Source organism: Chrysemys picta, chromosome 8, assembly GCF_011386835.1.
Source record: "Chrysemys picta bellii isolate R12L10 chromosome 8, ASM1138683v2, whole genome shotgun sequence".
NCBI classification, from domain to species: domain Eukaryota; kingdom Metazoa; phylum Chordata; order Testudines; family Emydidae; genus Chrysemys; species Chrysemys picta.
Window position 1 is genome coordinate 45,600,435 of NC_088798.1, and position 26,299 is coordinate 45,626,733.

General features: G+C 42.8%; 1 protein-coding gene across 4 annotated transcripts in view; it reads right to left on the reverse strand.

The window, feature by feature from the left end:
- LOC101939299 (complement factor H) overlaps positions 1-26,299 on the reverse strand; it is a 115,759-nt gene that overhangs the window by 70,072 nt on the left and 19,388 nt on the right. For 2 of the 4 annotated variants that reach the window (XM_065554414.1, XM_065554413.1), the window contains exons 5-7: positions 25,552-25,746; positions 22,093-22,263; positions 10,015-10,194 (exon numbers count right to left, since the gene is read on the reverse strand). In XM_065554414.1, coding sequence (XP_065410486.1) covers positions 10,015-10,194; positions 22,093-22,263; positions 25,552-25,746 — 546 coding nt within the window. The remainder of the gene's footprint in view (positions 1-10,014; positions 10,195-22,092; positions 22,264-25,551; positions 25,747-26,299) is intronic. The other 2 variants (XM_065554417.1, XM_065554416.1) reach the window with 1 other exon arrangement.

Here is a 26,299-nt window from a genome sequence, read left to right on the forward strand (position 1 = left end):
ACCCATCATGGTGATGGAAAACAGATATGCTGCCCTTGCAAAGAGCAATGAGGAATCACCCCCAAAGATGGAGGAGAAGTCATGTTCCCTCAAGGCTGAGAGGATCATAGCCACCACTCTCAGGATGAAACACAGGGTAATGGTGGTTGGTAACTCTCTTCTGAGGGGGACGGAGGCACCCACCTTACGCCCTGACATGGCATTCCTGGAGGTTATTAATTAATTATAATTAATTATATTAATTATATTATATTCCGGGAGGCCCATATCTGAGATGTTAGGGAGGGATTTTTGAGGCTGATCTGGCCCTCTGACTACTACCCCGTGCTACTCATCCATGTGGGCACGTATGATACTGCAAAGTAACACCCTCAGCAGATCAGAAGTGACTTCAGGGAGTAAGAGTGAAAGAGCTGGGAGCACAAGTGGTATTCTCTTCCATCCTTCCGGTCAAGGGTAGGGGCCCAGGTAGAGACAGACACATACTGGAGGTGAATGCCTAGCTGTGAAGATGTTGTCGCCAGGAGGGCTTCGGCTTCCTTGACCACGGGATGCTGTTCCAGGAAGAAGGACTGCAAAGAAGATATGGGGTCCACCTATCAAGGAAGGGGAAGAGCATATTTGGATACAGACTGGCTAACCTCATGAGGAGGGCATTAAACTAGGTGCGAAGGGGGCAGGTGATCAAAGCCCAGAGGTAAGTAAAAAACATGGAGACTTGGAAGAAGGGTTGGAATTTGGGGGGGGAGCATGGGTTGTTACAGCAGGGATAAAGGAGAGACAAGACAGAATGGGGGGAGGGAATCAAATCCATATCTTAGATGTCTGTATACTAATGAAAGACGTGTGGGAAATAAGCAGGAAGAACTCGAAATGCTAGTAAATAAACACAACTATGATAGGTGGCATCACAGAAACTTGGTGGGATAATACACATGACTGGAATATTGGTATAGAAGGGTACAGCTTGCTCAGGAAAGTCAGGCAGGGAAAAAAGGGAGGAGCTGTTGCCTTTTATATTAAAAATGTATACACTTGGACTGAGGTTAAGATGGAACTAGGAGACAGATTTGTTGAAAGTCTCTGGGTAAGGATAAAAGGGGTAAATAACAAGGGTGATGTCATGGTAGGGGTCTACTACAGACCAGCTAACCAGGAAGAAGAGGTGGATGAGGCTTTTTTTTTTAAACAACTAACAACATCATCCAAAGCACAGGACTTGGTAGTGATGGGGTGTCAAGGCTGTATCCCCACTTTGAACTTTAGGGTACAAGTGTGGGGGCCTGCATGAAGACTTCTAAGCTTAACTACCAGCTTAGTTTTGGTCCGCTGCCACCATCCCAATGGATTCCCTTCCCTGGGAAGCCTTGAGAAACCTTTCACCAATTCCCTGGTGAATACAGATCCAAACCCCTTGGATCTTAAAACAAGGAGAAATTAACCATCCCCCCTTCTTTCTCCCACCAACTCCTGGTGAATACAGATCCAACCCCCTTGGATCTAAAACAAGGAAAAAATCAATCAGGTTCTTAAAAAGAAGGTTTTTAATTAAAGAAAAAGGTAAAAATAGTCTCTGTAAAATCCGTATGGAAAATAACTTTATAGGGTAATCAAACTAAAAGAGCTCAGAGGACTCCCCTCTAGTCTTAGGTTCAAAGTACAGCAAACAAAGATAAACACTCTATTAAAAAGTACATTTACAAGTTGAGAAAACAAAGTAAAACTAAGACGCCTTGCCTGGCTTTTTACTTACAAGTTTGAAATATGAGAGACTTGTTTAGAAAGATGGGGAGAACCTGGATTGATGTCTGGTCCCTCTCAGTCCCAAGAGCGAACGAACTCCCAAACAAAGAGCACAAACAAAAGCCTTCCCCCCCGCCCAAGATTTGAAAGTATCTTGTCCCCTTATTGGTCCTTTGGGTCAGATGCCAGCCAGGTTACCTGAGCTTCTTAACCCTTTACAGGGAAAAGGATTTCGGAGTCTCTGGCCAGGAGGGATTTTATAGTATTGTACACAGGACAGCTGTTACCCTTCCCTTTATAGTTATGACATGGGGGACTTCAACTACTCAGACATCTGTTGGAAAAATAACACAGCAAGGCACAGATGATCCAATAAATTCTTGGAATGTATTGGAGACAATTTTGTATTTCAGAAGGTGGAGAAAGCTACTAGAGAAGAGGCTGTTTTAGATTTGATTTTGACAAATAGGGAGGAACTGGCTGAGAATTTGAAAGTGGAAGGCAGCTTGGGTGAAAGTGGTCATGAAATGATAGAGTTCATGATTCTAAGGAATGGTAGGAGGGAGAACAGCAAAATAAAGACAATGGATTTCAAGAAGGCAGACTTTAGCAAACTCTGGGAGTTAGGTAAGTTCCCATGGGAAGCAAGTCTAAGGGGAAAAACAATTGAAGACAGTTGGCAGTTTTTCAAAGACACATTATTCAGGGCATAAGAGCAAACTGTCCCATTGCATAGAAAAGATAGGAAGCATGGCAGGAGACCACCAATAATCTAAAAATCAAAAGGAAGTCCTACAAAAAGTGCAAACCAGGTCAAATTTCAAAGGAAGAATATAAACAAATAACGCAAGCATGTAGGAACAAAATTAGAAAGGCCAAGGCACAAAATGAGATCAGACTAACTAGAGACATAAAGGGTAACAAGAAAATATTCTACAAATACATTAGAAGCTTGAGGAAGACCAAGGGCAGAGTGGGCCCATTACTCAATGAGTTGAGGGGAAATAACAGAAAATGTGGAAATGGCAGAAGTGCTTAATGACTTCTTGGTGAGATCTGAAACAAAGAAGGTTGGTAGTGATTGGATGTCTAACATAGTGAATGTCAGTAAAAATGAATCATAGAATATCAGGAGGTCATCTAATTCAACCCCCTGCTCAAAGGATCCCCAGACAGATTTTTACCCCAGTTCCCTAAATGGCCCCCTCAAGGATTGAGCTCATAACCCTAGAGTTAGCAAGGCAATGCTCAAACCACTGAGCTATCCCCCTATGAAAATGAGCTAGGATCAGAGGCTAAAATAGGAAAAGAACAAGTTAAAAATTACTTGGACAATTTAAAGGTCTTCATGTCACCAGGGCCTGATGAACTGCCTCCTAGAATACTCAAGGAGCTGACTGAGGAGATATCTGAGCCATTAGCAATTATCTTTGAGAAGTCATGGAAGATGGGAGAGATTCCAGAAGACTAGAAAATGGCAAATATAGTGCCAATATATAAGAAGGGAAATAAGGACAACCCTGGGAATTACAGACCAGTCAGCTTAACTTCTGTGCCCGGAAAGATAAAGGAGCAAATAATTAAGCAATCCATTTGAAAACATCTAGATGATAATAACGTGATAAGTAACAAGAACAAATCATGTCAAACCAACCTGATAGCTTTCTTTGACAGGGTAACAAGCCTTGTGGATAGCAAGGACATGGTAGATGTGGTATATCTTCATTTTAGTAAAGCTTTTGATACTGTCTTGCATGACCTTCTCATAAACAAACTAGAGAAATGCAACCTAGATTGAAGTACTATAAGGTGGGTGCAAAACTGGTTGGAAAACTGTTCCCAGAGAGTAGTTATCAGTGATTCACAATCATGCTGGAAGGGCATAATGAGTGGGGTCCTGCAGGAATCAGTTCTGGGTCCAGTTCCATTAAATATCTTCATCAATGATTTAGATAATGGTATAGAGAGTGCACTTATAAATTTGTGGATGATACCAAGCTGGGAGGGGTTGAAAGTGCTTTGGAGAATAGGATTACAATTCAAAATGATCTGGACAAACTGAAGAAATGGCATGAAGTAAATAGATTGAAATTCAATAAGGACAAATGCAAAGTACTCCACTTAGGAAGGAACAAGCAGTTGCACACATACAAAATGGGAAATGACTGCCTAGGTAGGAGTACTGTGGAAAGGTCATAGTGGATCACAAGCTAAATATGAGTCAACAGTGTAACACTGTTGCAAAAAAAGCAAACATCGTTTTGGGATGGTTTAGCAGGAGTGTTGTAAGCAAGACACAAGAAGTAATTCTTCCGGACTACTCCATACTGATTAGGCCTCAAGTGGATTATTGTATCCAGTTCTGGGTGCCACATTTCAGGAAAGATGTGGGCAAATTGGAGAACGTGCAGAGAAGAGCAACAAAAATTATTAAAGGTCTAGAGAACATCACCTATGAAGGAAGACTGAAAAAAAATGGGGTTGTTTAGTCTGGAAAAGAGAAGACTGAGAAGGGACATGATAGTTTTCAAGTACATAAAAGGTTGTTAGAAGGAAAAGGGAGAAAAATTATTGTTCTTAACCTCTGGATAGGACACGAAGCAATGGTCTTAAATTGCAGCAAGAGAGGTTGAAATTGGACATTGGGAAAATCTTCCTCACCATCAGGGTAGTTAAGCACTGGAATAAATTGCATAGGGAGATTGTGGAATCTCCATCATTGGAGATTTTTAAGAGCAGTTTAGACAAACACCAGTCAGGAATGATCTGGATAATACTTAGTCCTGTCATGAGTGCAGGGGCCTGGACTAGATTACCTCTCAAGGTCCCTTCCAGTCCTATGATTCTATGATTAACTGGACTCATGAGTTCAGGACATATACAGTCTGATGGTTATCTTATTTGTTTCCCCCACTAAACTTTTCCTACGAAGCAGGATGAGACAGTTTTAGAAATTATTGCATAACAACTTGTTATTCACAGACTCCAGGAAATTGCCCCGGTCTGTGGAAACTCAATGGAAGGGATGGGAGTAGGGTAGAGCTCTGCAAGTTCACTTACAGTTTACCCAAATTTCCCCCCTGAAGCATGGGATAGAGCTGTCACCTAATGAGCAGGAAGGCCCGACCCCAGAAATCACATATTGTGGATGATGGCCTCATGGTACAGGTCCACAAGTCAGTGGGCATGATGGTGCAATGGAGGGGACTGAATTCTCTCCACAAAAGACAGGGGATAAGACAACTACTAAAGCTTCCTCCTGTATTCAGATCCAGGGAAAATTAACTCCATGTTTTCCAGGAAATCTGGAGTCCCATTATCAGAGAGAGTTACTTTATAGCAACTGTGTTGGGCTCCAAATCTTCTTATACCTCTTCCTGTTTCAAACAGCTTTCACTTCTTTTTAATTACAAAAGGGCCAAATTCTGAAGTCCTTGTTCAGTTTTTACTTAGTCCCTATTCAATAAAACTCTCATTGATTGCATTCATTGGGATTTTACCTGAAGAAACACTGAATAAACAGTTGAGAAAGAAGAGCAGGTTAGTCATCCTGTGCAGTAACTGAGGTTCTTCGAGATGGTTGTCCCTGTAGGTGCTTCACTTTAGGTGACTTCAGAGCGGTGCCCTTTGGTGGAAGGAAGGGGCTTCAGAGTTGAAGTCGTAGCAGATGACAATATGGTAAGTCCAAATAGTGCATCCTGATACTGAATGTTGTTCTAATGTATAGTGTTGTGTAATTGTATGGGCTGATGCCAAGTTGCCGCTTTACATATGTCCATAATGGGGACATTGTTAAGAAATGCTATCAAAGCCTATAAAGCTCTGGTGGAATGTCTGCATATCATCATTGGGGGCTGAAGATGGTATTGATGGTAACACAAATTGACACACCTGGAAATCCATTTGGACAATCTCTGTTTAAATATGGCATCTCTTTTTGATAATTTGGTGAAGGAGATGAATAATATTGGTGGCTTTGTTCTGTCTATGTAAAAGGCTAGAGCCCTTCAGATGTCCAGGGTGTGAAGTGATGTCTCCTGTCTATTCCCATGGGTTTTGGATAGAAGGATAGGAGGTGAATGGGTTGGTTGAGATGGAATGAGGAGGCAACTTTAGGTAAGAATGGAATGCGGTCTTAATGTAACTTTATCTTTGAAACAGAGGGTCCTGTGGCACCTTTAAGACTAACAGAAGTATTGGAGCATAAGCTTTCATGGGTGAATGCCATGCAAGTAAACTTGCGTCTGATGAAGTGGGCATTCACCCACGAAAGCTTATGCTCCAATACTTCTGTTAGTCTTAAAGGTGCCACAGGACCCTCTGTTGCTTTTTACAGATTCAGACTAACACGGCTACCCCTCGGATACTTTATCTTTGAAGAATATCATGTATGACAGGTGTGCCATGAGGGCTCCTAGTTCTCCCATTCATCTAGTGGACATGATGGCAATGAGGAAGGCCACGTTCACTGAAAGGTGAAGAAGTGAACATGTCTCTAGTGGTTCAAATGGAGGTCTGGTGAGACCCCACAACACTAGATTAAGATCCCATGATGGAGTAGGGGGTTCATATTTCAGGGTAGATGTTGTTGAGGCCTTTGAGAAATTGCTTGGTGATTGAGTGTGCAGAAATCGAGAAATCATTTACCTTATAGTGGAATGCTGTGATAGCTGAGAGCTATACCCTGATTGAGCTCATGGAGGGGCCCAATTTCTTAAGTTCTAGTATATAGTCTAATATCAGAGATAGAGTGGAGGAGACTGCCGTGATTTGTTTATTTTGGCACCATGTGGCAAATCATCTCCATTTGTGTAAGTATATATGACATGTCGTTGTTCTGTGACTATTTAATAAAATGTTCTTTACTTCCTCTGAACAGGTCATTTCGAGTCCTCGGTGCTATGGGGTAGCAATACCTTGAGGTGGAGTCTTTTTAGGTTTGGGTGAAGGACTTGGCCTGCATCTTGAAAGAGAAGACGGGGTAGAAGAGGAAGTGTGCATGGTGGGCACACCATCATGTTGAGAAGGTAAAGGAACCATGTTTGTTGTGACTACATGGGAGCTATCAGAATGACTTTGGACTTGTCCAATCTGATCTTGTGTATCATCTGCAATAGGAGGCGGTGAGAGGGAAGGCATATATGAAAGGAGCGTCCCATTTGATAAGAAAGGCATTGTCCATGGAGCAAGAATCCAAACCTCCTCTGGAGCAAAACTGAGGGCATTTAACATTGTGTGCTGTTGCAAAGAGGTCTAAGGTTGGGAACTCCCAGTGTCTGAATATGCTGTATAGCACCCATATGTCTAGTTCCCACTCATGATCCTGGGAAAAGTTCCTCCTTAGTGTGTATGCAGGGGTGTTTTGGCATCCTGGTAGGTATGAGGCTGAGATGTTGATGTTGTGACTGATGCACCAGTTCCAGAGCAGCGTGACTTCCATGTACAGGGAATGAGAGTGTGCCCCCCTTGCCAGTTTATATAGAACATACATGTGACACTGTCGGTCTGAGGATTTTTATGGGCTTGTTCTTGATCATGAGTAGGAAAAGGGAGCACGCATTGCGAATGGCTCATAGTTCTAATATGTTTATATGTAGGAGAGATGCTGAAGGATACCAACAGTCCTGGATAATATGTGTCCCAGCCTAGTAGTGAAGCATCCATTGTGGTGATTGCTGTTGGAAAGTTCTGAATAAAGGGGACCCTGGCACAAACATTATCTGGTCATGTCCACCATTGTAGGGGAGTGTTTTACTTTGTTTGGTATTCTGAGGCGTTTGTTTATGCTGTGTTTGTGGGAAGTGTAGGTTGTCCAAAACCGGCTTGCAGATACTGCATGTGTAGCCTGGGGTATTTGATGATGAATGTTGTTGCAGCCACGTGGCCCAATAGTTGCAGGCAAATCCTGGCCATTGTCTGAGGACTGTTTAGCATTGTGGAAATCAGGTTGGTTAGGGTCTTGAATCGTTATCGTGGTAGAGAGGCCATAGCCTCTGGAGAATTGAGGTAGGCTCCAAGGAATTCCAGTTTTTACACTGGTGTTAGTGTTGAGTTTTGAACATTTATTTGTAGGCCTAGGCATGTGAAGAGAGCTACTTTGTTTTAGGTAGCTTCTAGTGCTCCTGGTCATGCCAATGCTTTCAGTAAGCAGTCATCCAAGTATAGGAATATCAAAATTCCCTGTCTGCAGAGGTAAGCCGCTACCACTGCGAGGACCTTTGAGAACACTTGTGGAGCAGTGTAGGCTGAAAGGCAGAACTTTGTATTGAAATTGATCCACTCCTAGGGCAAATTTGAGGAACCTCCAAAGTGATGGATACATTGTTATATGAAAATATGCGTCCTAGAGGTAGAGAGCCAAGAACCAGTCCCCCCCTTTCCAGTGCTGGAATTATGGTTGCCAATGGAGTGATGTCGGTACCAAGGATTGGAGATTCCAGTGTTGAGGTGACCAATAAGTCCTTCTGGCATAAGAATTGCTGCAGTACCGGTAACACTGGTACCATTGAAGATGTGGTGCTCAGTACTGACTGTTGTGGTGTGGTTGTCAGCGTCAGTGTGTGCACCATGTGTGTTATGCCAGCAGCAGGTGGTGCCATGAGCTACAGCGGTGCCAAGCTGCTCTGTGCCAAATGTCTTGTCAGCTCTGACGGTGCAGAGGCAGAGGGTTTCGATTTCCCCTCGCTGCCCTTGTCTGAGATTGCCCACTTAGGGTCCTTTGCTCTTATGGTACCCACGGTATTGGAGGGTCCTGCTATTTCGGCAGTGGAGAGTGCTGGTGTGGTCAATACTAACGGAGTTTGCTGGAGTTTGGGGAGTGCTGTTTCTTGGCAGATTCCCTAGCTGGAGAAGTTGGAGCCCAGTTTTTGGCCACTTTCCTGGTGGGGCAATCTTTTGTCTGAGCCGCTGAAGAACAGCCTCTGTCAGAGGCAGCAGTAAGGGACCTCTGTCCAAGGGTGGTGGGGGGAGGCGGCGGCGGTCCATGATTCAGGCTCAGATACTGGCCAGAAAGACTTCTCCATCACAAGGAGTTTGAGTTCTAAGTCTCTCACCTTCCTGATTCAGCTTTTTATATTGTGATAATGCAAGCACTTTTGGAGGTATGTGTGTCTCGCTGAGGCAGTGAACACACTGCAAGTGCCTGTCTGGGATAGAAAGTTGGCAGGTGAGGCAGCATTTAAACTGCAGGGAACTGGGCATATCCTTCAGAGACATGTTTTCCCCACCCCCACCGTGGTAAGGGGAAAATGAATTACTCTAACTTACTAATGGCTAACTTAATCTTCTAGCTTGAGAGATTTTTTTTTTAAGAAGGAAAAGGAAAGTAAATGGGGAAGATAAATTAGCTATTATCTAACAAGAACTCTGTCTAGATAGGGAAGAACTATGCTAATAAGACCAGGCACAGAGGCGCTGCTAAATTCTCTGACTCAAGCCAAAAACAGGAGAGAAGGAACTGAGGGAGGGTTGTTCACAAGGCACCAGATAACCGCCTGAGACAGCACAAGACTCTGGGACCGCGCATATGTGACCCAACCAGGAACTACTACCACAAACCTCCAATTACAAGGGCAGGGACACATGAACACCTAAAGCAGAGCACCCACAGGGATATGCCTCGAAGAAGAAATTCATGATTTGGCAAAGGCAGAACTGCCTGAAAGAAACTGTTGTATGCAGTGTAGTTGTAGTCATGTTGGTCCCAAGATATTTAGCGATACCAGGTGAGAGGGAGAATATCTTTTATTTGACCATCTTCTGTTGGAGAGAGACACAAGCTTTTGAGCCTACCCACAGCTCTTCTTCAGGAAGAAACTCTGACAGTTCATAATAAATGAAGACACAGAAACTGATGGCACAAAACTAAGACTGTGGGATATGTCAGAGTACAGATATGACCAATAGGTTTTTGTCTTCTTTTTTTACCATTCATACGTTACTGGTAATATGCCTGGCATACTACCATTTGGATGATTAAAATACACAGCTACAAATCTTCCCCATAGAAGGGTTCAGTCTAGCACAAATTTGCCAAATAAATCATAGCACATATATTGATTGTATAGTTATTTACAACTCTGTTAACTTATTCCATATCATGTTATTTTCACGTGTTTTTTCCAAGTCAAAGTAAACTTTGTAAAAGGAAAACCCCTGGAAATATATTTATTTCATTTTCATTTATACTGTCAATTGCACCCATTTATAATCCTTAAATAATTGTTTGGACTTTGACATTTTAAAAAACATGTTAAATCAAAATCTACTTACAGACACATCTTGGAATAGGTAACCAACCATTCTTTGTGCATTCTGCTGTGTTTACCATATCGTCAGTTTCAAAGTGAAATCCATGATCACAGTATATTCTGATTACATCTAATTCTCTGAACACTCTCTTTTCAGAGCGGTAGGTTCCATTAATCACTGTAGGAGGATCACATCTTATTTCTAAACAGAAACAGACAAACAAGTTTAACAACTGGAAACAGGACATTAGGCTATAAATCCCCCCTTCAATTAAGATTATTTGCATCTATCTTTTTTTACTAGCTTTACTAGCAGTGTCTTCTCTGAACATCTTCTGCATAAAATTAGCACGGTGAGATTCCTATGGACTTAATGAAGTCTATAGCTCTTCTCCCATCTTTAGTAATGACAGTATTTGCTTGAGGTAGTTTATTTTAGTTTTGGGATGAGGAGGAGGCAGTTGTTGTTCTAAATGTCATTCTGATTATTGTGGGAGAACTTGATCAAAAAATGAAGTCTCGTAGTGAGACCTAAAGGTGATCAGACCAAATGTGTCTAATTTATTCTGGCAGTGGATTCCACACTGCACCCCTGTTGTGTTTGGTTGGATGGAATAAGAAAGTCCCTGTCATGGTACAACACAAACATGGTTCAATGTTTTGAGTACAGAGTCCTGGGCCTGCTTAGTCCCATGGCAATCACACCATTAAAAATCATTTTAACCTTTTAAAGATGCAAAAAAGAAGGAAGAACAGTTAAAGCATTTGAAATGCAATGTATCAAGTAAGGGTTTTATTTTAACAATATCCCTTGTGCCCTTCCCCTTAAGCTGTAGAGAGGTTTTTTTAGAAGGAAAAAGGACTGCCTGACAGTCTTTTAGATGGCATTAAAGATGGTAATAACTGTTCTTTTGGGGGCTAAGAGAAGTTAGTTATGGGCTGGAGCTTGCTTCTATTGTTGTTAAAGTCTGATCCTGCTTCCTTTAAGATGAAACAAGACAAGCACACACAAAAGAGGAGAGAACAGAATAGAGGAATAATAAATGCAGCTTTTGTCTCCGGTGCTGACTCTTACTTGCAACTTTTCTGCTAGAGAAATACAAGCACAGCATACCTGCTTATCAGCCACTTACAGACCTCACAAACTTGTACCAACAGCAGGCTATTTAGGGCATTGCTTTTAGCTGCCTTTTTGGTCACAGGCTCACAGCACTGTTGCAAAATATACAGTCTTGGCTGCTAAGCCAGACTTTTACAAAACAGAAGGCAAAATGAGAGAGAGAAACAGAAAAGAAAGGGGTGGTGTAGTGGGGTCGTCACCCTGCTCCTGCCATGAAGAGCATAAAGCAGCCCTGGGAGAGGGCTGCAGCGAAGATTGCGGGGTACTGGAGACCCAGTGAGACTGCAGGGTACTGCACGGGGCGGAACCTCGAGGTAAGGGGCACTGGGGTCCGGGAGGGACACTGGGGCCAGCAGCAAGCAGGACACCGGCCTGCAGAGGGCACTCCTGAGTGGGAAGAGCTAATTCCCTGGACAACCATCAGGAGGCGCCATAGGGTGAGTCGTCGCACCGTTACAGGTGGAAAATGACACAAAGGAGGGAATGAGACAGAGCAGGAACCAAAGTCTCACAACCCAGGATTTAGGGGGAGATGGTGAAGATGGCGGTGTCTTCTGAGTCTGTCTCTTTGGCACAGTCTGGTCAGGACGTCTTTCAGGATCTTTTGCGACCAGGGTCTGCTAACAGGGAGTTTCGCAAGGGAGTTCTCCAGGTGAAGGAGGAGCAATACAGCACCCTTTTGGGCGGACAGGGGGCTGCAGATGGGAGTTTGACAGAGGGAGGCTTACGATGGTTAGGAAGACCCGCAACACCTGTGCCAGCACTGCTTCTGTCTCCTCCACCTGTGCCTGTAGCCAGACAGAGCACCTGAGCATGGATGCTTCTACCCAGATCCTGGTGTGGTTTTGCAGAGACTGTAACTTGCAATTTCCACTTACTGATATCCAGGCTGGGGGGACCATCCAATGTGAGAGGTGCCTGCTGGTGGAATCTCTCAGGCAGCAGGTGGGAGAGCTACAGGAGGAGGTGGCTAGGTTGAGGAGCATCCGAATCCACGAGCAATTCCTCGACAGTGTCCATGTGGAGACAGCTGAGGTAGCTGTCCCAGTACACAGGACTGCTGATACACCACTGGTGGAGGAGGAGATGGCTCAGGGTGGACACTGGCAGCTGGTTACTTCTGGCAGCAGGCAGTGCTCCACCTCTGCTCCGAACCCTCCTGCCGTGGTAATAGGTAACCGTTATGCTCTTCTTGATACAGGAAAGAAGGAATCACTCCCTACAGTAAAGGAGGAGAAGCCTCGTACCCCTAAGGCTGGGAGGTCTGCTGCCACCACTGCGAATAAGAAACGTAGGGTAGTGGTGGTCGGAGACTCTCTGCTGAGGGGGACGGAGGCGCCCATCTGTCGCCCTGACATTTCATCTCGGGAGGTATGCTGCCTGCCGGGAGCCCGTATCCCAGACGTTACGGAGGCATTGTCGAGGATTATCCAGCCCTCTGACTACTACCCCATGCTACTCATCCATGTGGGCACAAATGATACTGCGCGGTGTGACACTGAGCGGATCAAGAGTGACTACAGGGCTCTGGGAGTACGGGTGAAGGAGTTTGGAGCGCAGGTGGTATTCTCTTCAATTCTTCCTGTCAAAGGTAGGGGCCCGGGCAGAGACAGATGCATCATGGAGGTGAATGCCTGGCTGCGAAAATGGTGTCGCCAGGAGGGCTTTGGCTTCCTAGACCACGGGATGCTATTCGAGGAAGGACTGCTAGGCAGAGATGGCGTTCACCTTTCGAGGAGAGGAAAGACCCTATTTGGACACAGACTGGCTAACCTAGTGAGGAGGGCTTTAAACTAGGTTCGACGGGGACAGGTGAGCAAAGCCCACAGGTAAGTGGGGAACATGGAGACCGGGGAGATGGGTCGGAAACGAGAGGGAGTGTGGGCTATATTGTCAGAGAGAAAGGAGGGTCAGGACAAAACTGGGAGGAAAGATCAAACCAGTATCTTAGATGCCTATATACAAATGCGAGAAGTATGGGCAATAAGCAGGAAGAACTGGAAGTGCTAATAAATAAATACAACTATGACATTGTTGGCATCACTGAAACTTGGTGGGATAATACACATGATTGGAATGTTGGTGTGGATGGGTACAGCTTGCTCAGGAAGGATAGACAGGGGAAAAAGGGAGGAGGTGTTGCCTTATATATTAAAAATGTACACACTTGGACTGAGGTAGAGATGGACATAGGAGACGGAAGTGTTGAGAGTCTCTGGGTTAGGCTAAAAGGGGTAAAAAACAAGGGAGATGTCATGCTAGGAGTCTACTACAGGCCACCTAACCAGGTAGAAGAGGTGGATGAGGCTTTTTTTAAGCAACTAACAAAATCATCCAAAGCCCAAGATTTGGTGGTGATGGGGGACTTCAACTATCCGGATATATGTTGGGAAAATAACACAGCGGGGCACAGACTATCCAACAAATTCCTGGACTGCATTGGAAACAACTTTTTATTTCAGAAGGTTGAAAAAGCTACTAGAGGGGAAGCTGTTCTAGACTTGATTTTAACAAATAGGGAGGAACTCGTTGAGAATTTGAAAGTAGAAGGCAGCCTGGGTGAAAGTGATCATGAAATCATAGAGTTTGCAATTCTAAGGAAGGGTAGAAGGGAGAACAGCAAAATAGAGACAATGGATTTCAGGAAGGCAGATTTTGGTAAGCTCAGAGAGCTGATAGGTAAGGTCCCATGGGAATCAAGACTGAGGGGAAAAACAACTGAGGAGAGTTGGCAGTTTTTCAAAGGGACACTATTAAGAGCCCAAAAGCAAGCTATTCCGCTGGTTAGGAAAGATAGAAAATGTGGCAAAAGACCACCTTGGCTTAACCATGAGATCTTGCATGATCTAAAAAATAAAAAGGAGTCATATAAAAAATGGAAACTGGGACAGATTACAAAGGATGAATATAGGCAAACAACACAGGAATGCAGGGGCAAGATTAGAAAGGCAAAGGCACAAAATGAGCTCAAACTAGCTACGGGAATAAAGGGAAACAAGAAGACTTTTTATCAATACATTAGAAGCAAGAGGAAGACCAAAGACAGGGTAGGCCCACTGCTTAGTGAAGAGGGAGAAACAGTAACAGGAAACTTGGAAATGGCGGAGATGCTTAATGACTTCTTTGTTTCGGTCTTCACCGAGAAGTCTGAAGGAATGCCTAACATAGTGAATGCTAATGGGAAGGGGGTAGGTTTAGCAGATAAAATACAAAAAGAACAAGTTAAAAATCACTTAGAAAAGTTAGATGCCTGCAAGTCACCAGGGCCTGATGAAATGCATCCTAGAATACTCAAGGAGCTAATAGAGGAGGTATCTGAGCCTCTAGCTATTATCTTTGGAAAATCATGGGAGACAGGAGAGATTCCAGAAGACTGGAAAAGGGCAAATATAGTGCCCATCTATAAAAAGGGAAATAAAAACAACCCAGACCAGTTAGTTTAACTTCTGTGCCAGGGAAGATAATGGAGCAAGTAATTAAGGAAATCATCTGCAAACACTTGGAAGGTGGTAAGGTGATAGGGAACAGCCAGCATGGATTTGTGAAGAACAAATCATGTCAAACCAATCGGATAGCTTTCTTTGATAGGATAACGAGCCTTGTGGATAAGGGTGAAGCTGTGGATGTGGTATACCTAGACTTTAGTAAGGCATTTGATATGGTCTCGCATGATATTCTTATCGATAAACTAGGCAAATACAATTTAGATGGGGCTACTATAAGGTGGGTGCATAACTGGCTGGATAACCGTACTCAGAGAGTTGTTATTAATGGTTCCCAATCCTGCTGGAAAGGCATAACGAGTGGGGTACCGCAGGGGTCTGTTTTGGGACCGGCGCTGTTCAATATCTTCATCAACGACTTAGATATTGGCATAGAAAGTATGCTTATTAAGTTTGCGGATGATACCAAACTGGGAGGGATTGCAACTGCTTTGGAGGACAGGGTCATAATTCAAAATGATCTGGACAAATTGGAGAAATGGGCTGAGGTAAACAGGATGAAGTTTAACAAAGACAAATGCAAAGTGCTCCACTTAGGAAGGAAAAATCAGTTTCACACATACAGAATGGGAAGAGACTGTCTAGGAAGGAGTACGGCAGAAAGGGATCTAGGGGTTATAGTGGACCACAAGCTAAATATGAGTCAACAGTGTGATGCTGTTGCAAAAAAAGTAAACATGATTCTGGGATGTATTAACAGGTGTGTTGTGAGCAAGACACGAGAAGTCATTCTTCCGCTCTACTCTGCTCTGGTTAGGCCTCAGCTGGAGTATTGTGTCCAGTTCTGGGCACCGCATTTTAAAAAAGATGTGGAGAAATTGGAAAGGGTCCAGAGAAGAGCAACAAGAATGATTAAAGGTCTTGAGAACATGACCTATGAAGGAAGGCTGAAAGAATTGGGTTTGTTTAGTTTGGAAAAGAGAAGACTGAGAGGGGACATGATAGCAGTTTTCAGGTATTTAAAAGGGTGTCATAAGGAGGAGGGAGAAAACTTGTTCACCTTAGTCTCTAAGGATAGAACCAGAAGCAATGGGTTTAAACTGCAGCAAGGGAGGTCTAGGTTGGACATTAGGAAAAAGTTCCTAACTGTCAGGGTGGTTAAACACTGGAATAAATTGCCTAGGGAGGTTGTGGAATCTCCATCTCTGGAGATATTTAAGAGTAGGTTAGATAAATGTCTATCAGGGATGGTCTAGATGGTATTTGGTCCTGCCATGCGGGCAGGGGACTGGACTCGATGACCTCTCGAGGTCCCTTCCAGTCCTAGAATCTATGAATCTATGAAAGATGAAGGCCCAATGGTGTCATAGTATCCCAGGGGATGGTGTGCGTTGCAAACCTGATGATGAAAGTTCACTCCTTCCAGTTCACCCATCTCCCACCCAGCCAGCAAACTCTCCCTGAAGTCTTAGAAAGAAAAAAAAAAAGATCCGGTCACAGGATGCTTGCTCAGTTACCCAGTGTGCTGACTGCCTGGCCTCTTTGCATGTTCTCTTAGAACATACATACAGTCCATTTCTTTCCTCCATGTGTACCTTTAATCTTGAAGATTCCAAGCACTGCAGAACATAGCACAGGCATGTATCAGGAAGATACTTCCACCCAACTTTCTCTGCCATACTCCAGCTCACTCACCAATCGCCCCCCCTTACTTTCTATTCCTGTCAATTATATATCTTCCCCTTATTGAGCTACAACCTAATTAGCCCAACCATTGCCCCCAAAGTCAACAATCCCCACCACGACAAGTTAATTTATTCCAATAAAACCATAATCTTCTCTGTTATGCAATTACGTAAGTGACTCAGGTGCTACAGATAAGCACTTTGTCACAGACCCCAAGAGGAAGAAATGGGTTAAATAGTCCATCCCCTCATTATTTTGTCCACCAATTAGGCTTACTTTCTGACACCAATTTTTTCCCAATGATTTCCATTCCCGCACTCCTCTTGTTTACCAGATATGATCTTAACACAATCCTTTAGTTACATCAGTAGGTCTTTTGTCTTCCTTGTGTAATTTTTCCCATCAGCATTTTTTATGCATGATTGGACTATTTTATAAGCTTTTTTCTACTTTTTCAGAGTTAAGCTTACAATTGGGGTAGGCCTGCTAGAGCTCAATTATTACAACACTTCTTACAGCAAAAATGCTTTATATCTGGCTCACATACACTTTGCCCTAGGCTTGGTGATTGACATTTTCCCAGAGCAATGCAACTGTCTTGGCAGGTCATAAATTTGTTTTATACTTGGGACTTGATCAATTAATGGCTTTGTGATAAAGATCAAAGCCTTGAACTGGGATTGGAAATACTTTGCAGTCAGGGAAAGAACCAGAGTACTGGCTTTATGTGCTCTTGACATATTTATGTCAGAGAAGGCAGGCAACAACATTCTTCTTTGGCTGGAGCCTTTGCACTGTTTTCATATTCAGGAAAACATAATGATCCAATCTGGAAGTGATAGACGCATGGATTGTTGTAAGGAGTCCTGATGTGGAAGCAAGGTGCTTTAACAAGCTGAAATGGAAGATTTTTTATTTTATTTTATTTTATTGTCACTGATGCTGCTGGATCCCCTAGAGTTAGAGCAATGAGTTAAACAGGATTGTGAGCTTTGCATCTCTTCATAGCTTCAAGCTTGTAGGAACTGAATGGGATAGAAACTACAGCACTCATTTTGTAGATAATTAAAAAAAAAAAAAAAAAAAAAAAGAATGCATCACATAGGGTACTGGGAGGACTGGGAGATTTGTAGGAAATACAGATCCTTTCATCTCTGGTTTGAATATGACCCAGTTATAATAATATCATGTCTGGTTGGTGAATGATGAAATGAGTTAGGCTTTCTTTGGCACCTACTGGACAGGTACCTATATTTTATAAAAGTGCAGCACAATTGACACTAGTTAGCACCTTTATTAGTATATGAAGCAGAAAGGCCAAGGATTGAGTGGGCACAGAAACTAAAATATTCCTTTCACCTGTGGAGGTGTCCCTAAAGGTCAGGCTTGAGGCATGTGGATGGGGTGCAAGCCTGTACCATTCCATTCATAGATCATGAGGCCAGAAGGAACCACTGTGATCATCTAGTCTGGCCTCCTATAACACACAGGCCTTCGGACTTTCTTTAATTAGTTCCTATTCTTGTTCTATAGATAAAAAAATAAGTGACTTATTTTGTATGGTGTGCTTTTTTTTGTTGATCCTTCTAAAGCTTTGCCAAGAGTATGGTGTGCTTTTTGGGGGTGGAGGGCAACTTTCTTAAGCACTAAGATTACTCCTAGGATAAAAATATTTTCCAAGAATTCTTATTTCTCAAATTATTTCATACAAAAAATAGAAGAGGGTGAAAGAAGTTCCAGTGCCTGGGATCTGAGTTTTGGTCCTATGCTTAGATCCTCACTCCCTGGCCCAGAGTCTTGGAGGACTGTGGAAGCTGTACACCCATGCCCTTTGGGGGGAGTGTAACAGGGACAGTAGTGATATCAAATTAAGTTTTCATAGATAAGCCTTTAGAAAGTTAACCTCTATAAAAATAGGAATTTGGAAATGGACCCTAATAATTATAATTATAATTACTGATGGGAATTTTGGAGAATATGGATGCCTTGTTTGTACAATTATCAATCTTGGTGCATATTAAACAAGTTGTCCTCATTCATTGAGTGGTCATTAACAAATACAGAGATCCTCACACTCTTAAATGATCCCACTGGCTAAAATAGACAAGAAATTTACTAGGAAAGGAAAGGATTGCAAAGGAAAAGGTTTCCAGTTTTCACTGACTGGAAGGATGTCTCCTCAGTGCTGGACATTAGAGAGTCTAACAGTGGAAACTGAAATCAGGAGATGTTGTCCTCTGTAACATGACAGGCTATTCATCTTTGGACCCAAAAGCAACTAGGAATCTCGTGGTTTCAGTACAGAAAGAAAAATGCAAAAGTGCCACTGAGTGCAGACTTCACATTTGGGTATGCTCTCGTCAATAGTAGCATTCATGACTAGTCATAACAGGATCACTTGAACTCTGTACTTATAATTCTCAATACCCAGATGGGTACTGAGGATTATGGTTAGCATTTCTGACCTCATGCTGTGTAGTATGATGACATAATGTCCTTTGTGCAGAATCTCAGCATATGTGGCTTTATGTGCATGTCCTCTCTACTGTCCCAATATAATTTTCTGCTTGGAAGTACCTTTGCTTCTCCATTGGCCATTCATCTGTCTCAAGCTGTTGTAAGGTTGGGTCATTTTGTATTTATTGTTTGAAGCTGAATTTATTTTGGAAATGCTCATTAGCCTTCCTGTAGGACCTTCTTTTTACTATTTATAAGGCATTCTTGAAAGCATGTTCATTTCAAGAAGTTCCTTACCCTGTCTGTATTTCACATTTATAATGAGTAATTTTGCAGTTTCATAACCATTTCCTGAAGGTTGTGTGGTGCATTTGTAACTCACTATTCCCACTGTGTTGCTGGGGAGGGGACCCTTTTAGGTTGGAGCTGAGTAGGTCAAATATAGGTATTTCCAGGCAGGCTACATTCATTGGCATGCAGGCACTTGGTCATCTTACACTGGGGTAAGAATGCTCAACAGAGGGCAAAATATCATGATCATCTTATGAAGTTCAAGCAAAGTATTACTGAACACGCTGAGTGGGAAAACAGCCACTTAAATGTACTGCATGCACTCAGTATAGCAGATAGTTTGTTGCCCTTATATATACACACACACACAAGTGGCAAGAGAAAGAACTAACAAGTCTTTCTGAGAGGAGGAGGGAAATGGCTACAATGAAAAAAACCTTCAAGGCAGGGCATTTGCTGGATACAAGACTCAACCAACTGCATTTACTTAATGATAGGTCAGCAATTAAAGGGCTCTGAAAATTATTTTTGTTGAAAAAAACCCGTTATAGGGTTACAGTGGTATTTTTTTATTGCAAGGCAGCTTTTTTTAATTAACAAAATGTGATTGGTTGATTTCTCTCCTCAGACAATGCTGATACTCTTGTTGGAATTTGTTCATTTTAGCTGTTTCACTCCACCTATCAGCAAGACTGGTTAACACAAGGCTGTGTCAAACACGTTTAGTACATAATTATATAATAATGTAAGTAAAAACACAAAATGGATCAATATTTAAGATTACAGCCAATAAATAGATATCTTAGTCTGTAATTATGATATAACTAAGATTTATCCTAAGCGTATGTCTACACTTTGAGGTGATTCCCAACTCAAGGAGAAAGACTTGTGTTAGTTCAGCTAATGCTCTAAAAACAAAATGGCGCCACAGCTGCATGAGCGGTGGGAGGGAATAGCTGTCCCGAGTGTTTGCTTAGCCAAGACTATAGGCATGAACTTGGGGTGACTAGCCCTGCCCATCGCTCATGCTGCCACAGCTACACTCTCTTTTTAATGCACTAGCTCAATTAGAGCTAACATGGGTATGTCTCCTCAAGCTGGGAATCACACCCCCAGCTCACAGTGTAGAAATTCCTTAAGAAAATTATCCTGGAATGTAAACACTAGCTACTGTAACCCTACAGTGGAATCAGAAATCATATATTTTGAGATTATTAAAGAGCCTTAGGTCTCAGTTTATGAAAAAAAACCACATGGGTAGAGGGCTGTTCTGCAAGATAATACCAAAAACTCACATAAAACACAACAGAACTATGCTCAAATTGAAAAAGAAATGTTGGCAATTGTTTTTGATTGTGGCTATTTTCCTATATACATTTATAGACAGAAATTGGTCAAAGTAGAATTAAAATCATAAACCATTAGAAGCATGTTGAATAAACCAATGTGCAAAGTATAGCAGAGACACAGGTTATTTTGCACAACTCTATTGGATTAATTCAATATCTGGACTAATTTTTTGCTCTGTGTTATGGAGTGAATTCTTGTTGTTCAGATAATAACTGTATACTGCATTACACAAACCTTAATTTACAATAGAAATAATGCATCACAGTATCTGAAGTTCCTTTGAAGAAAATAGATTAAGTTTTTCAGATATTCTGCTTAGTCAATCAATATGGTGTTCTGTATGACAAGGGAGCTTCTTGCAATGAGTTATGATCCCTTTCTACTTTGTCCAATTTCTGCCCCTAAATACATTACAAAACTGTTCACAACCAGAAAATTGCCAACATATCCTTTTCAATTTGAGGATGCTCATGTAGGGACAGATTCTACCAGCCTTAGTCATGTTGAGGAGTACTTACCTGATAAATAGTCATGTGACTAGGGGCAGCAGAATCTGGCTCATCTTGACATGATATTTCAAATACTGAACATGTCTCGGTAGTTTTGCTTGCATCTGCTTTATAATCATGCAACAAGAAATCCCCATCTCTCCAAATCTTTGACTATAAAAGCTTTGCCAGTAGATCATGGATAGGCAGGTGATGAAATGTGATTGTTATTCTTCCCTTTCTTTTCCAAATACCTTACACCATAGAATCATGGATTTTAAGGCCTGGATCATCTAGTTTAACTTCCTGTATAACACAAACCATTGAATTTAACCCAGAGACTCCTGTTTTAAACCCAATAATGTGTTTCACTAAAAGGCCTTGATTTGAAGCAGCGCTGGCTCCAGGGTTTTGGCCGCCCCAAGCAGCCCCCCCCCAAAAAAAAAAAGAAAAAGAAAAGAAAAAGCCGCGATCACGATGTGTGGCGGCAATTCGGCGGGAGATCCTTCGCTCCCAGGCGGAGTGAGGGACCGTCCGCCGTATTGCCGCCGAATAGCTGGACGTGCCGCCCCTCTCCGGAGCAGCCGCCCCAAGCACCTGCTTGAGAAGCTGGTGCCTGGAGCCGGCCCTGATTTGAAGTCATCAAAAGATGGAGAATCCACCACTTCCCTTGGTAGTTTGTTCCAATGGTTAGAAATGTGTGTCTTATTTCTAGCTATGCCTTTTTCTGATACATTAAAAGTTCTCTTTAGTACCTGGTACCCATGAAGGTAAAACAATGCAATCAAGTTATCCCTTTATCTTCTTTTAGATAAGCTAAACAGAATGAGCCCCTTAAGTCTCTCACTGTAAAGCATTTTTTCCAGATCTCAAACAACATGTGTCTTTTTCTACATCTTCTCTAAAATGTGGACACTAGAACTGGACGCAGTAATTCCAGTACTGGTCTCACCAATGCAGAGGTAAAAATATACAGAGGTAAAAATCACCTCCCTACTTCTACTCACTACTCCCCTGCTTATACATTCAAGGATTGCATTAGCTCTTTTTGCCACAACATCAGACTAGGAGCTCATGTTCAGGTGCTTTTCCACTATGATCCCTAAATCCTTTTCAGAGTCACTGCTTTCCAGGCTATAGTCTATATAATCATTATGTATTTGTATTACTGTAGCACCTAGGAGAATTAGTTGTGGACCAGGACTATAGCTGGCTAGCTAGATAAAAGTATCAGAATATGTAGTATAACATTAACAAAAGCTGACCTTTACAAACTGGTTCTGGACGCCATCCATATTTAGTACACTCTGCATCAGATCTTTCACCGAATGTATATCCTGGTTTACAGATAAACTGCAATTGTTCATTCTCTCTGTAAACTCTCTTTGGTATCATTAAGTTTCCATTCTTAATTATTGGTGGCTCGCAGGTTATCACTAAAGATAATAGAAACAAAATCCATAAACATCTGTGATGCCTGATTGAGAAGAATACACTGTGATACAGGAGGGCCAGGGAGCAGTGGGAGAGGGGAGATAAATAAGCCCTAGGCTAATTAAGGTGTGGTTTCCTGTAGCCTAGGGAGGGTTGTTAGAGGTTAATTGGAGCACCTGTAGTCAATTAAGGCCCTGTCAGGAACCTAATAACCCCCCTCTTCCTCACACTCCCCCACTTCAGGCAGTCAGGGTGTGTGAGGAAGGAGGGAGGACTGGAGCTTGGAAGTGTGTTGTGAGACTTGAAAGACCAGAGAACTGAAGGAAGGGAGACCCTGCCTCAGCAGGGCAGGGAGACTTTCTCCCCCAGCATCAAGGATTGAGGGTAACCCTACCCAAGGGGGAAGAGGGTAAGAAACCCACAGGGGTTGAGAGGGGCTGGGGCTCAGAGTGAGGAGGAAACCCAGACCCCTCCCCTGCTTCCCTCCTCTACCACCTTCCCGGGCCACTAGCGGGGCCCTCGGAGTCCCAAGAGCAGGGGCAATGGGTGGCGTCTTAGCTCCCTGCCAAGAAAAGCGCAGGACCCACCATACCAACATCAGCCATTTTGTTACAACACTCATTAGAAAATAATTACAAAACTTAACTTTGACATGACTGTTTTAGAATTATGCTAATGAGGAAATAGTAAATCTGGATTTCACCACAGAATTTAAATCCTACATCTCTGTAAGAACTGTTACTCTGGTTGATTGTGGTGACTGAGAGGACAGTAAGGTAAGGGCTTGTCTACACATGAAAATTTATTCAGAATAAGGGAGGGTATGAATGTAAAGTGGATTAACTACTCTGAAATAACTCCCTGTATAGACAAGCCTTAAGACTATAAAAGCCCATCTAGACCATGGGATAGATTTCATGGATCTTTCTTTGGCTCTTGAAGATCTATTTGCAGGTTGGGGTAAATATACAGAAGAGAAAGTCAGCACAATGGCATAAAAACATCAGCACTCTAGCAGCAGCTTTAAACAACCAGCATATTTAATACCAGTCTTCCACATTTGAATTACAAGGAAGGGGAGATGCCAAAGTTGCAAAAGTTTAGTTAGCACTGACAGTGTGAGTAACCCACTAATGTACTTATCACCCGTCAAACTGAATTCTACCCATTTCCTAAGTAAATACTTCACAATCAGTTAACATATAACAATTTCAGGTCTTTGAAAACTCAATGGACCCACTATTAAATGGAGAGATTTTGTTAAGAAATCCTTTCTGAAGCAAGGATGACTGGTTCTCACACATTGGCATAATCTCTATTTACAAAACAAATTAAGAAACAAATAAATGGTTTATCCAGGTTAGTTTGAATAAAGCACGATCCACCTTGATCGCTCCAGCTTTTAGATGCTGCAAGAATACCAATAATTGGAAGCATAGTTGATTTTGACAATAAATACCAAGCGTCATATAGACTCAAACTGTTTGCAGGTTAGTCTGTTAATTTAAAAAAAATAGGTAATGATGCATGCATGTGACAGTGTATCAGTAAAAAAATGTTACTTCATTATATGTGTCTCACTCTGCACATGGGAAAGATTAATTTCCTTCTTTGATAAAACCTGTGGCAAATTGCCAAAACTATTATGATGGGTCTCGCGCTTTCTCCTCTTGTGGGAGGTTCAGGGCAACGTTTCTCACCCCTGAATTGGGGTATCAACTGTCCCACTAGTGTCCCAGGAAAGGGGAGTGGAGAGGGAGGGACCTGGGCCCGCCCTCTACTCCGGGTCCCAGCCCAGGGGCCCTAGGGATTGCAGCAAACCACTTGAACTAGCTATTCCCTCCCCCGGCCCTTCAGCTTGTGGGGCTTCCTGCCCTCTCTCCACTTGAGACAAGTTTCTCCCAACCCCCTGCACCCCACCCTGAGTGCCCTTCTGCACCCTAACTCCTCCCAGACCCCACACCCCCACACTAAGCACCCTCCCACACCCTAACTCCCTCCCAGAGCTGCACTCCCACACTGAGTGCCCTCCCACACCCTAACTTCCTCCTAGATGCTGCACCCCCACCCTGAGTGCCCTCCCACACCCTAACTCCCTCCCAGACCCTGCACCCCCACCCTGAGCGCCCTCCCGTACCCTAACTCCTCCCAGACCCCACGCCCCCACACTAAGCACCCTCCCGCACCCTAACTCCCTCCCAGACCTGCACCCCCATACTGAGTGCCCTCCTGCACCCTAACTTCCTCCCAGATGCTGCACCCCCACCCTGAGTGCTCTTCTGCACCCTAACTCCTCCCAGACCCCACACCCCCACACTAAGCACCCTCCCACACCCTAACTCCCTCCCAGACCTGCACCCCCACACTGAGTGCCCTACCACACCCTAACTCCCTCCCAGACCCCACACTCCTACACTGAGTGCCCTCCCGCACCCTAACTCCCTCCCAGACACCACACCCCCACCTTGAGTGCCCTCCCACACCCTAACTCCCTCCCAGACCCTGAACCCCCAGCCTTGAGCCCCAGGGGTAAGCCAGGGGCACCTCCCCACCACAGTACAGTACAGTACTATACAGTATATAATGCCTTTTGTCTGCCCCCAAAAAATGTCCTTGGAACCTAACCCCCCGCATTTACATTAAATCTTATGGGGAAATTGGATTTGTTTAACATCGTTTCAATTAAAGTTGCATTTTTCAGGAACATAACTACAACGTTAAGTGAGGAGTTACTGTAAGGCCACAGCTTCTGCCTTGAAGAGCATACAATCGCAATTCAACACAACAGAAAACAAATGGTGTAACAATTCGGATAGATTTGAGTGGACATTAGGCTACAATTCTGTTTGATATACAAGAAGGAATATAACTAATCTCACTCCCTCATACCAGTTTTGGGTCTGAAAAGCCAAATATCTAGTTGATCTACTGTCAACAGGATAGATAGTATTAAAACATGCAAATAATTAATGAATATTCTCTGTGGTAATTACTTTCTTCTTCCATTTATTCACTTATGCATATAAAGTCTTATCCAGTGTCAGTATTGTTTGTAGTGTAGATTAGAGAATGATTAGATGACTCTATTATATCATGCAATGGACATGCATACACCAGTTAAGTATTGTAAGTATTGTCACTGGAAATATTTTGCTAGTTCCATAACTCTCCTTTAGAGCAACCAATTTATAGGAACCTGTAAGTGCTACGATAAAAGCTTCGACAGTACCTTCCAAATGACTTTGGCTAAAGAGAAATGCCACTAAACTAATAGATAATTTTCTTCTCACCTATGCATCTAGGTACTTCAGCATTCCAATTTCCATCAGCTGAGCAATGTATTTCTTTCGATCCAGAAAGTTTATAGTCTTCATTACATTCAAACTGTATAACTTGGCCAAAGTAAAATTCTTGGTCTGCCTCATATACACCAGTGGCAAGGATTTTTCCATTTTCTGGTGCATTTACTGGTAAACACTTCCTCACTGTAAAAATAAAGCTATATTTTAAGGCATATTCTGTAACTGTATTATAAAACAAAATGATCAGCATTAAAAGTAAGCTAAACACTTTTGTGAAAAAAGCAATCATTCTGGGATATATTAGCAGGAGGATTGCAAGCAAGACACAAGTAGTAATTATTCCGCTCTACTCCGCGCTGATTAGGCCTCAACTGGAATATTATGTCCAGTTCTGGGTGACACATTTCAGGAAAGATGTGGAGAAATTGGAGAAAGTCCAGAGAAGAGCAACAAAAATGATTAAATGTCTAGAAAACAGGACCAATGAGGGAAGATTGAAAAAAATGGGTTTGGTTGCAGAAGAGAAGACTGAGAGGGGACATGAAAACAGTTTTTAAGTACATAAAAGGTTGTTACAATGAGGAGGGAGAAAAATTGTTCTTCTTAACCTCTAGATAGGACAAGAAGTAATGGGCTTAAATTACAGCAAGGGAGGATGAGATTGGACATTGGGAAAATCTTCCTAACTGTCAGGGTAGTTAAGCACTGGAATAAATTGCCCAGGGAGGTTGTGGAA